Genomic DNA, 12,737 nt, shown 5'->3' with positions numbered 1-12,737 from the left:
CATTTTTAATACATTTTAGAATTTCAAAAGAACAATAATGAATCAATCCTCGAAAATACACGTTGAGCTTCGAGAAAGAAGGTGGTACGCAACATTTTGAGAGCACTCAAATTTTGAGATTTACGAACATGCTAGTATCAAGCGTGTAAACATTATTTGTTCTGTAAAGTCTTTAAATAATGTGATTTCAATATATACCATGTTAAAAAAACAGATTGCTGATATTTCTATACATTCTAATGGTTAACTTTTTTTTCCATTAAGGTCTTCAAATGGGTTTAAGCTTTGATTTAAGGAAACAAGTTTAAAAAATAGGATTGCGTAAGTCATTAACTTACATAAAGTAGTAATTAAATTGCTATATTCACTTAAACAATATCTTTGAAAAGATTACTCACAACATTTTTTAAGAAATGCTTAACTCTGCTTCCTGACATTTATTTTATACATGAAAATTAAAAAATAGTTTATAGTTATAGAAATATGAAAATAAAAAAAAATAAGTTAAAAAGTCAGAAAACAATCACCATAACTCTCCAGAATTTTTTGGCAAGGCAACCAACTTAAATCCAATTATAGACTACACTTGCAGCCCAACATATTCAACCAAATTAAAATATGGAATCAGTTTTACTACCTATGCCTGACATTTAAATACTTTGATACATGCCATTTATTTATCTTAAATATTCTTATTAATTTACAATAATACACACTGCTATAAACAAATATCTTTAATATAATTATATTATAGATTTACATATAGATTTTTATAACGTAAATAAAAACATTTTATATAGAAAAAACACATAATTACATTGGTAATAAAATTATCAAACACTAAAACAATATTGAAATTTCTGATTACAAATGAGATCATATAAGTAATTAATTGTATTTTAAATTATTTCTTTTGAACACAGGACTTAAACTTTACTTCTTTTTTTCTGTGAATTTTTATGTATTCGATAGAATGCAGTAGAATTCTGTAGTTGTTGTTTTGTTATATCTAGTATAACTAGGTAATTTAATCAAGGTATTCTACCTAAATAACAAGTCATATGTTAAAAATATAAGCACATTTAACTTTCATCTTTTTCCCAAAACTAAATGCTATGTATTAGAGTTCTATCACTTTTTTGTTAGAAATTAAGACCTGATTAAACTAAATAAAAACATAATAATAGATGAGAGTGCTTAAAGAAATGTTATTTACAAATATGGTTTAATTTTATTAAATTGATTAAAAAAATTTCCTAAAGCTCAAATCTTCAACTTATAATTATTGAGGTACATAACACAATATTTGACAATACTTCGTTACATTTTAGACAATTTCACAAAATATCACATGATAGATGCTTGGAAACTAAAATCATATTTTAACTAGAATAAGCCCAAATTACATAAATCTTTACAACGTTAGAATTATTGTAATGACAAATGTAACAAAAATAAAACTTATCAAATATAATTTAATAAATATATATTTTATAAATTTCTGCATTATAAAGTTACTTCTGTTTAGTACATGTTGGGAAAAAAAATCTGAAAATACAAATATTTGAAATTATCTCAATTTCAAAAAGAAAAAAAAAAGAATTATATTAGAACAACTTGTTCTGTCACTAAGAGATGCTTTAATATAAAAATTCTAAACACTAACAGCAACTTCATCTAATATTTGACGTAATTTCTCCAAATAATCATTTAAAGAATTTTGTTCACCATGCATTTCCCGACTGTTACATAAAAGTTTTATTACTACAGTATATTCATGTTCTTGAAATTGAGGTCCTTCTTCAACTATTTGATTTAATATTTCTTCACATGTATGGTTTAGAAGATCATAGAACTGTCTAGCTCTATCTAAGGCAACTTCTCTTGTCATGGTTATACCAGCTAAATTTTGCTGAATGGCAAAAATATTTCTGCCCATTTTCTTAATATCATTTTCCTTTATTTTATTATTATTTGAAACGCGTTTGATAAGTATGGTTGACAGCAGCTCACCAATGCCTTCAAAAATATATTTCATTTTCTTAGTCTGCAATACTGGTGATAACGACTCATCAATCTTGGAGAGATCCTGATTTAATTTAACAACTTGAGGCTCTGGCTCTTCATCATCTTTTCGTGTTATGTACGATCCTAATTTGGATGGTTGCATAAGGTGAAAGAAGCAATGTGCACGGACTTCCAAATGAAGCACTAGTAAGCAAGTATCAGCAAGATCCTCAAATTCTTTGGCCAAATTTTTCAGACAACCTTTAGTTGTCATGCTTAGGGCTAGATCCAAAGTAGCATCACCTTCACCATTCATTTTATCAGGCAAAAATGCAACACTTGCTTGCATATCAGGAAGAGTGTCAGAAAACTGAAGGATCTGGAAGGTAAACCACTCCATGCTCTCGTGCAAAAAAGCAAGATTTTTCAATTTATTATGATCCGAAATTATCTCTGCGGGTGATATACACTCTTTGCATGATAGATTTCTATTCAACAACTCTGACTCTTCTTTATTACGAAGCCGAATCTCCTCTGGAGACTCTTCAAATTGAGTTTCTTCGGCATCATGGTCGAATTTCAAGTTCTTCCAGTTTGGTAGAGATTGCAGCAAACGAGTGATGTCAGGATCTCTAGCCCAAGATACACTAAACAGATGCTGGTTGTCTGATTCTGTACTAATTAAACTCTTGTATGCTACATTCATAAGGTCTTTATAAGTCTCTAACAAGTTACAAATCAATTTTAAGAAATGGCTAGCATAATCTGGTAATAAATTAATCAAAAGTGCTAACTCTTTAATGTTTGAGTTTAATAAAAGTGTACTACTCAAGATGTGAGTTTTGGCATTAGCCGATTTTAATTCATCGATGTCCGTCATTGCTTCCCAGTTGTCTATTCCATTGCTTATTTTTTCAACCAGTCTATTGATGTTGATATTCACATCATCCAAAAACACCCTGACACAGTCATCAAGAAAGCTATGCAAAGGACAGTGAGTTGTGTTGTCCATTCTTAGAACATTTTCAATTTCAGAGATAAATTTCTTAATCGGTCTGTAAACTACAGTTATATTTTGAGCATTTGGCTCACATATCAAAACAGGCAAATCATCAGAATCAAGTTCACCTTTCTGGTTCAAGTCCTTTTGCTCTTGTAAGTAGGTTTTTTTATTTATAGCATGAGAAGAACTGTCAAACCGGAATAAAGCATGCTTTTTAGCCCTAGTCATCCCTTTGCGCAAAAAGTAAGAAGAAATATCAGCAGTGGCTGGCACCTTAGAGAAAGCTGCAGTGGAACGTTGAGTTGTGGAAGCACTATGCAAATCTAAATAATTACCTATAAGAATTTCGACAGCAGTTTGTAGTTTAGAATAAATATCAGCCATTTCATATTGAGTCAACGATAAGTCAGTCAACCCTTTAGTCATAGCAATTCTTTGCACATTATCCAAAAAGTAATAATGATTAATAGCAACATATCTAAATTCTTCAAGAATAAGTTCAACTAAGTCATGGAGACATTGCTGCTGTTCTTTATTATGAGATTCTGAATATACAAGTGCTGTTTTACTTGGGAATGGTGAATTTTCTAATGTTTCGTGCATTAACTTTGAAGTATTTTTAATTATAAGTAACAACTCCATTGAGCATTTATCTTTTAAAATCTCTACTGTTTCGGGTAATGTATTCAACTCGGATGAGCACTTTAAAACTAATGAAATGTGTTTATAATTAGAATCTGCACTGAAATCTTGATATTGCCCTTCAATTGGAAGTTTAATTTGCGATCTGTTCGAAAACAGCTCTTCATAAGACTTGCTTTTTGTAGATTCATCAATACTTTTAGTGCAAAACACTTCTGCGGGAGACATATATAAATGCTTGTGGAGTTCTTTTACCAAAACATTATGCAGAGTCTTTTTCATTTGGATCAAATCTGCCTTTAAATCTTTTAATGCATCTGCAGCAGATAGTTTACCATTAAGTAATGCTATGGATGACACCAGCAGCTGTGTAGCTTCTTCAAATCGACCTTGTTTCAAATGTTCTTCAACTTTTTCATGAACTTTGTTCAGTTCCTCTATTTGTTTAAGCATACTCAGAACCTCTCGGTGTTCAATCGATGATTCAGACAACTTCTTGATCTCATCTCGTTTGCATTCTAAAAGCGATTTGCATGCAAGTAGTTTTTCTTTCACATTACGACAGCCTCTTCTACTGTTATTGATTTTTGCAGATATTCTACTGAAAAGCTCCATAGTAGTATTCAATTGTTCTCTTTGAGCGGAAATTAGTTTAACTAAACGAGCATCACTTAGTTCAAAATCTTTCTTTAATAACTGCATTCTATGTTTTCGATCCTCATTGCTTTTCGAAACTGAAAGTTCTGCAATAATATTCATTAATCTCCCACTAGTGTCTTTGGATACTTTACCTCCTCTAGGAGGCCGAACAGGCGGCCTATACTCTGCTTTAGACATATTTATTCAAAGATTTAAAGAAATTTGCAATCTGAGAAATTTTGCTTTTTACAAGATCCACATAGATCCTTGAAATAATTTCATTCACAGCATCTCTTAAATTTGAATTGAACCTGCAAACAGATTTAAAAATAAGTTTGCTTTCTAATTAATTGTTTAAACCTTTTAAAACAATAGAATAGCTATTTCTGTTCTTGATAATTAAAATGCTGAAGCGGCTTCCTGTTGAGAAAAAACGCCTTTCACGGACGTCACGATTGGGTAAACAAACAGACGACTGAAGAACCAGCTCCTGCTTAAAAATGACTCATTTTATTTTACGAATCATTTTACGACTTTATGAAAAAATAAGTTATAAATAGATTATAAAAGGTATTTAAAATGAAAAATGGCAAATAAATTTCCTGCAGTGAGCTATAAAAGTCAATTATCATATATTTTGCGTGATTATGATTTTAGATTTATTTATTATTTTAAGTTCCTTAACTGTGCATTCAGAACTGGCATCAAAAATGCTTTGTGTTTGTTGTCAAATTTCTGCTTCTGATTTGATGTTATGAAAAAGGTAGTGTATAGCGTGAGGATGCCTGTGAATCCTCAGGAAACAGGATGACCCTTCCAGGCATGTTTTCAAGCATGCGCAGTATACTAATCATAATGAGTAACGCCTCCTCCCTGTCCTTCTTACAGACGTCTACAGAACAGAAAATGGCGCGCTCATTTCCAGAATCAAAGCTTATCAAGAAATAATAAAAGATTATTAAAGGGGTATGTAATTATATTTTATTCGAAGTATTGATTTTCTGCCTTTTCATTAGAAATATGTATTTCCTTAATTGTTGAATGATCATCTTTTTTAATTAATTCATTAACGTTGAATAAATAAAAAGCTTTGCAAGAATCTATGTTCAGTTTCTTTCCTATTTTCTTTATTTGATGTTAAATGTACAATGTAATGACTGGTGATTAAGACGTTAAAATGCAAAAATTGCGAACAGAAATCCGAATAAATTATTTATAGTTTGTAAGTGCAAATATATTTATACAATCCTTAGTATTTAACGATCATTCAATGTAAAGAAAAGGCAGCATTTCATGTATTGAATAAAATATATTTACTGCTCATAATAAGATCTCTTTTGTTCACTCGTTTTTCATTGACTCAAGAGTCTTCACATGATTATTTAATAAAAAATACAAAAGAAATATTTCATAATCATAACAAAATGTGACCCAAGCATACTCGTGATACAATTGGTGTGACTAATATAAAGCATGTTTCCTTAATTAGACTAAGAAATAATGTAAAATTTGAGGCACTTATTTATTGAGTGTAGGTAAATTTTCCGTCATATTTGAGGGGAGTATGAGTTCATGACAAAGTAATGAATTTAAAAAGTTTGGGCCAATATTTTTAACTTCAATGCGAAATAGAATAGACTTGATTAAAATCATCGACAAAATAAGGAAATTTTTGCATTAAATTGACTAACATAATTCGAATTAATTAGCACACAAATTTTTGTATTCTTTTCCCAAACTCAATGTATTTAATTACAAATTTACACAAATCATTTTAAAAATTTCTTATATTTCAATAACGCCTCTGTAGATGGCACCACCACTATCTTTCTATCTAAACTTTTTTTAAACTGATGCTTCCCTTCCCTTCACCAATTTTTGAGAAAGGATACGCATGAACGAAAAACTTACAAAATAGGCTGTTTACTCGACAGCTGGTAGCAATAAATTTTGAAAGATAAGATGATTGAGAGGATCCTAAATATTTCAGATTAGAGTTAAAAAAATTAAACTTATAAGCATTCAAAAATGAAAAGTATTTAGGTGCACCTAAAAAAAGCAATCACAGGACGTAGCATAAATAATTTATGTAGTTTCATTATAAATATGTTTTGTGATAAAAATTGTTTAAGATTTTTGCCCTATTGTTCAAGTAAACAGCTGAGTTTGAAAATTGAAATGAAATACATGAACAGTAAGAATAATTAATAAGTACGAAAATAGGTACAACAGTTACAGTTGAAATATCAATATTAAGTTTTATTGTGATAATAATGTTGTTCGACTAACACATTTATTCTTTAAACTAGATTGTATTTAATAATTATTTGCATTTTTTTCCACGTTTTATTCATTAAAAGTGATTAATTCTTACACAGTTAAAAATTCAAATGTAACGTAATCTTTAAAAAAAAAATTCCAATACAAATTTTACAATTTGTTTTCAACTTCAGAATTTCCATCCATCTGTATGTACACATGCCACATTTGTATCAAAAATAATTTTTCCATTAAGTTTTGTTTTACTGATCAAAAAAAATTCCTATTGTCCATATTTTCTTGCTTCTCAATTACATTCATTATTTTAAAGTTTTGATGTGAAAAAATTCAAAATTGATATACTTTTCTAACAGGTATTTTTGTAATGGAAATGTTTACATCCTGGCTTAAAGACTGAGAATTAATATTATTTGATTATGTTTTAGACTTAGGTGCGCCCCCCCCCCACAGCAAAAATTATAAATGCACTCAATCTTAGACTAAACACAATTTTTTGAAAAATATATTATATGAGACAAGAACACTGTGAAGAGATAATCGGGAATTTATAGCCATTCATTTTATTTTTAATTTATAATCATTCATTTTATTCTAATTTATAAAAATTTATAGATTTTAATTTAAAATATTTTTATATGAATTAGCAAAGAATTAATAATCGCGATGAAAAGGCGAAATTTAGAAAAGTACATTGTTACTGAGTAACAACATTGAATTCATCTATAGTAGAGTGCACTACCATTCTGAATGAAGGGCTACGTTCCAAGTATTTGAAAAGATTAGATATAATTTTAATGTAAACATAAGTGTTTTACACACAGCTCTTTTCATCAGTCACTAAGTGATAAATTTCTATTAAATTAAATTCTTTCAAATAATTATAATTCTTTTTTATTATCTTAATTCATTCAACTAATTCTTTCTTTTTTATCAGTTAGCTTTGTAATATATTTGCATAAAATTAAATTATCTTAAGCATTAACAACTGAAGAAAACCAAAATAATACTCTCATAAATAAAAATATTTCCTTTTTATCAAAAATAAATGAATAAATAGATAGATTTATCGAAAAATATAAAGATGGGGAAAAAGTGACGGTTTTATATCACATCAAGTAACATAAAAGTATAATTTAAAATCAATTAACTGTAATGTTCTTGAATGAAAGTAAAAAATAAAGAGATAAATATTTTTTGAGAACATAACTGCAAAGTAAATATTTTAAGTAAAGAAATCGTATGGGGTAATTTAAATTTTAAAATAAAATTTAAAAAAAAAAACACGCATAATTGCTCAAAATAAGATTTAATATTAATTTAGGATTAAGTTCTATATATTCTTAACCTTAGGACATTTCTAATTAGTGAATTATAAGAGATTTCATGAATATTAAATCATAAAAGTTTTTTCTTCTTATTTTTTTAAACTACCAAAAATTAGAAATTAAGCTCAAAAAATTAAAAACGCATTAAATCCTACAGTCGAATTTTGCGTTTTGTAATAATGTTATTGTATTGAAAAAATCAAAAAAGGGAAATAATGGCTATTTTAAAAGAAAAAAAAAAAGATTGTAAAATAACATGCTGGATGGACGATGAAATCGGCAGTAGTAAAACACATCAAAATTAATGATTAAAATGCCTCGAAAGTTGCAAGTCGTTTTATTGCCGGATTAAAAATAACAGGATTTTTGAAACCCTGTGGAGAAGCCTAGCAATAACAGTTGAAAGAACAATAAAAAATCTCTTAGATTTTTGATGAATTTGGCACAAATCAAGTGCATATTCGCGATTTAGTGTCGTGTTAATATATATTAAAAGTATGGTATTTTCAAAACCATGAGAAAATGCGTATTGCCGAAAACAAGCAATGGAAAAATAGCCTGTTTTTACGATAAGACTGACATAAATAACGTACTTCAAAAGAGATTATTACTTGCCCGATTTGAAAGTCTCGAGCCGTTATAATATTGCATTTAAGAGGTCGGACAAGAAACATTTGGAAATCCGACTCAGGGGGGTGCTCTTGAAAATTTTACTTCCGATTAAACGCGATCGAAAATAACTTGAATTAACTTTGAAATGGACTGAAATAAAGAGCTTTAAAAGCATTACTAAAATTCGAAATTCACGCATTAATTCTGCCGAGGTAAAATTATCGGGATTTTAAAAACTATGAAAATTTGTAGTAGAAAACAACGAAAAGAGCTATAAAAAAACTACAATGATTTAGATTTGGCGCGTTCAAAGACTCATTTGCAATTTAAAATTCCTAATCTTTTTTTCTTCCTTATTTTTTTCTTCCTTTTTTTGTGAAAAAAATGTATAGTTTTTATTTTATTCATGTTTTTATTTTATTTATATGTTTAAGAAAGACCGCAGGCCGTAGAAGGCTCATCAATATAGATGAAATTTATTAATTCTGGAATCGTGCGTCCTTTAAACCTCGTGTATTCTCCCCCCCCCCCCGCACCGCGGTGGTAGATGAGGTGTTATTAGTTAAAATAATTAGTATTTAAGAACATTTGTTATTTTATTTCATTTACTGAAGTGTGTATTTGCATAAAACAAAAACGGTGGTTTATTTTTTTAAAGATTTGACAGCTGCAAAGAAAATGCCATTTAGAATGCTTTAGAACATACAAGAGCATTTCATGTACTTTTATTTCTTCTTCTTTTTTAAATTCTCTTTGGCGCCTGGGGTCCCAGGCAATCAGGGGGGTGGGATTAGCTCTTGAAAATTTGAGTTCCAATTAATTGTATTAAAACAAAAATCTACGAAGAAACACATTGCCTTGTAAATCTTTTAAAATAAATATATTATACTGAATAAATAGTATATATTTTTTTCTTTTTTCAAATTGTGATACTCAAAAAGTGACCGGAAACCAAATTCTCTACATTTCAATGAGGTGTTTAGGCACTCAACTTACATTTCCTTTTCAATTTGCTCCCCTCTTTTCCTTTGATTGTTCGCACTTCCAAAAACATCATGAAGTCCCAGGGGCGCCCTTGGGCAAGTAAAAGGAACACGGACCATAAATTTTACTAGTCTAAAAGGCTATTTATAGAAAAGCGTGTCTAATTAAAAGAGTTTTATTCGATTGGTTTCTGTTAGTTGATTTAAGACTGTTGGCATCGTTTTTAGCTATAATCTACATCCATGTTAGTTTATGGGAGAAGTAATTTTCACTTTTCTCAAAAACTTATTACCGTCTGACATCTTAATATACGTATCATATTAAAAGATCTCATTAAAACTTAATCACCTAATGTTTCAAATTATCTTAAATTGTTATTATAAATTTTTAGAGCAATATCCATGATGTGTTTATGAAGTTATTTTTTTAGCTATTCATGAACTTGAAAAAAAAACATAACACAAAAAAACATAAATACATAATTGATTTTTGTTGCCTACAATAAGAAAAAAAAAAAAAAAAACTTCTGTGACTGAAAATTACCACATGAGCACTTAGGGTGCCTTGGGTGAAGTAACTTTGGGATATCTAATTTATAGTTTTAAAATCAACTAAAATACATTCAATTCTAGAGCATAGCAAATTGTTTTGATATCAAATATAGACAAAAATTTTAAAAACATCCCTAGATATTTCTGATAGAAATTATTTGTAAAAAACATTTTTAGAAGGGGAATAAAAAAAATCTGAAATCAATTCTTTAGCTATACTATATAGAAATTTCTAGCTAGAACTTATAATAGTCTAGCTATATTAAGTTCTAGTTATAACAGTTATAACTCAGATTCGCTGATTATTATAAAAAATGGGGACTTTAATGAGATATTTAATTCTTTTGCAGTGTTATTTTATGTATTTTTATGAAATATTTTCTTTAACATTTCTTGCAACGTAAATCATTTTAACGATAAATTTTACAATATAATAATTACTTATTTTAGTTTGGGCATTTTAATTTTTCGTTTTAGTTATGTTCTAATACATTAAATGACATTAAAAATATTAAATAATGCATGAGATAATTTTAAACTCTTTTGTAATAATATATTGATCAATATTTTACTTTATTCTAAATTTAATATTTGTTTTAGTTTAATTTTTATGAAATTTATTTTGCTTATAAAGATTACTTTAGCTATAGAACGAATAGTTCAAAATTCTCAATCATGTGTAAAAAAAACTACTCTTGACGTTTACTTATTCACACTTTTTGCTTCGCTATATAGGGGCTATCTGAAGACATTAGATACATTTTTCGATCTAGTTTTTCATGCTTAATTGCATGAGATAAAATTCAAGTGTGTGGCATAATTGGTTTTAAAGCTGTAAGAAGTTTCTTTTAAATAAATATACTTTATAAAAAAACGCATTTTAAATATTAGTCCATTAGAATAAGCAAGAAAAAATGCATTGGGAACAATATTTATAATTAAATACGATTAGGAATAAGCAATGTAAAATGCATGAATAAAAACTTAAAACCCTCCATTCGATTCCTGTTACATATCTCATTCTATTCAACACACATAGGAGGGGACATCCTTTTTTTTTCTTAGAAAACTGTTAGTTTATTTTAAGTATTTATGCATATACGTATGCATACGCATTCATATTTGTATATCTATACACATGTATACATATTTATGGATACGTAATATGTTTACGAACGTAATATGTATACGTATGTATATTTATATATAAATGTGTTTATAAAACTTAAAGTAGACAAACAGTTTTCTAGAAACAAAAAGTGTGTAAAAATTTCTTAAAAAAAAAAGGTCGATAGATAATGCCCTTTTACAATTAATATTTTCGGAGATATCAATAGTTCCTTCTCAATGTAAATATTTTTTAACTATTAAATAACTATTTTTTAAAATAATTTAAAATCAAAGATCAGGAACAGATAAATTCTAAAAAAGAAAAAGCGAAACGAATGACGCCAACCGTTACCAAAAATTCTAATTAAATAGCATTACATAAGCTGAAACGTAATTTGCCTTTTTCAGGCAGACACTGCAACTGTCTATCCATCGACGTTGATCATTTATGTTTTGACGTATAATGCGGTTTTCGGAATTTTATGTTATGCAATATTTAATTTAATTATGAGCATACGATTATTTTAAGAAATTTCATATTTAAAATTTTTTATAGTATTTAATTTTTTAATATTTTAGAATTTATACAAGCAGAAATTCAAATTTGAACCATTCGAATTCGTGGCTTCAAAAATTCATCATTTTACAGCTAATATTTTCACGTTCAAAGCAAATAAAAAAATTAATTTAGAGTTAAAATAACTCTTATAAAACTTATTTCCGCATCAATAACACTTTCAGAATATTCCTGATATATTTCACTAAAATGGGCAAATTTTCCTATTTTACTATACCCTTGTTTCTCTACGGGGGCGGTGGGAGTATGCTGAGGGGCAGGGAACTTGTTTTGGGCTGTAGGGGGACGTTAGATATGTTATGGGCGGTAGGGGGGCAATGAGCATGGTTAGCCATTCAAATTTAGTTTTAAAACTCCCAAATAAAATTATTAAATTAAGATTAATTTAATAAGTAAAATAAATCTTAAATTAATATTAAATGAAAAAATAAGAATATTCGATACATCATTTGCACCAGCAATAAGACGAACTTGTACGACACCTTTTCTCCGTTTCGAAACAGTATTGCACAGCGCATGAGTCATTTATTTTTGCCTCTGACTTTTTCAAACCATTTGGCGTATGGTTCTAACTCATTTAAGCCGTTTGGCGAAAATTTGATTCATAAATTTCTTATTTCTGGGAACGGCTTATTTATTTTGAATAAAACTTTATTTTTTTTTTTTTTCACTATCGAGCAATAAATTTGCGGTTTTATTTTCATCAAATTTAGACTGGCACAGACCTTCGAGAGTTACATATTCATTAGATCTATTTTAGATTTTAGTGCGGGGTGACTACTGTGTTCTGAACTATTGGACGGATAGGCGTCAATTTGATATTCATATTCGCTTAATAACTTTAAATCGAAAGTGCTATGCTGTTTAGATTTTTTTTTAGAGTAAAATCATTATTAGAACGAGAGGAAATTATTATTATTTTTTTAAAATTCGAGTGTATTCCATTTTTGCTTTATTAGGATCCTCAAAAATATTAGGGGGTTATTAATTCAAAATTAAGATTTTGG

The 12,737-nt window shown here is 28.4% G+C and overlaps 2 protein-coding genes across 2 annotated transcripts in view; one reads left to right on the top strand and one right to left on the bottom strand.

Moving 5' to 3' along the window:
• Window positions 1-716: 716 nt before the first annotated feature.
• Sec8 (exocyst complex component secretory 8) lies at window positions 717-4,822 on the bottom strand. Its single transcript, XM_043052640.3, has one exon. The coding sequence runs from the start codon at window positions 4,487-4,489 to the stop codon at window positions 1,655-1,657; it is 2,835 nt and encodes a 944-aa protein (XP_042908574.1). The 5' UTR covers window positions 4,490-4,822; the 3' UTR covers window positions 717-1,654.
• A 93-nt stretch (window positions 4,823-4,915) lies between these two features.
• Window positions 4,916-12,737, top strand: part of HBS1 (translation elongation factor EF-1alpha (GTPase) HBS1) — a 38,132-nt gene continuing 30,310 nt past the window's right edge. The window contains exon 1 of the mRNA XM_087153678.1: window positions 4,916-5,054. The gene's annotated coding sequence lies outside the window, so the exon portion shown is untranslated. The remainder of the gene's footprint in view (window positions 5,055-12,737) is intronic.

Source organism: Parasteatoda tepidariorum, chromosome 10, assembly GCF_982258835.1.
Source record: "Parasteatoda tepidariorum strain Cologne lab strain chromosome 10, Ptep-v5.0, whole genome shotgun sequence".
Classification (NCBI taxonomy): domain Eukaryota; kingdom Metazoa; phylum Arthropoda; class Arachnida; order Araneae; family Theridiidae; genus Parasteatoda; species Parasteatoda tepidariorum.
The sequence above is the reverse complement of the archived record's forward strand: the minus strand, read 5'-3'. Positions and strand labels throughout refer to the sequence as shown.

Excerpts from the sequence above, each read along its gene's own strand:
- Sec8 (XM_043052640.3), bottom strand. The coding sequence starts at position 4,489 with ATGTCTAAAGCAGAGTATAGGCCGCCTGTTCGGCCTCCTAGAGGAGGT.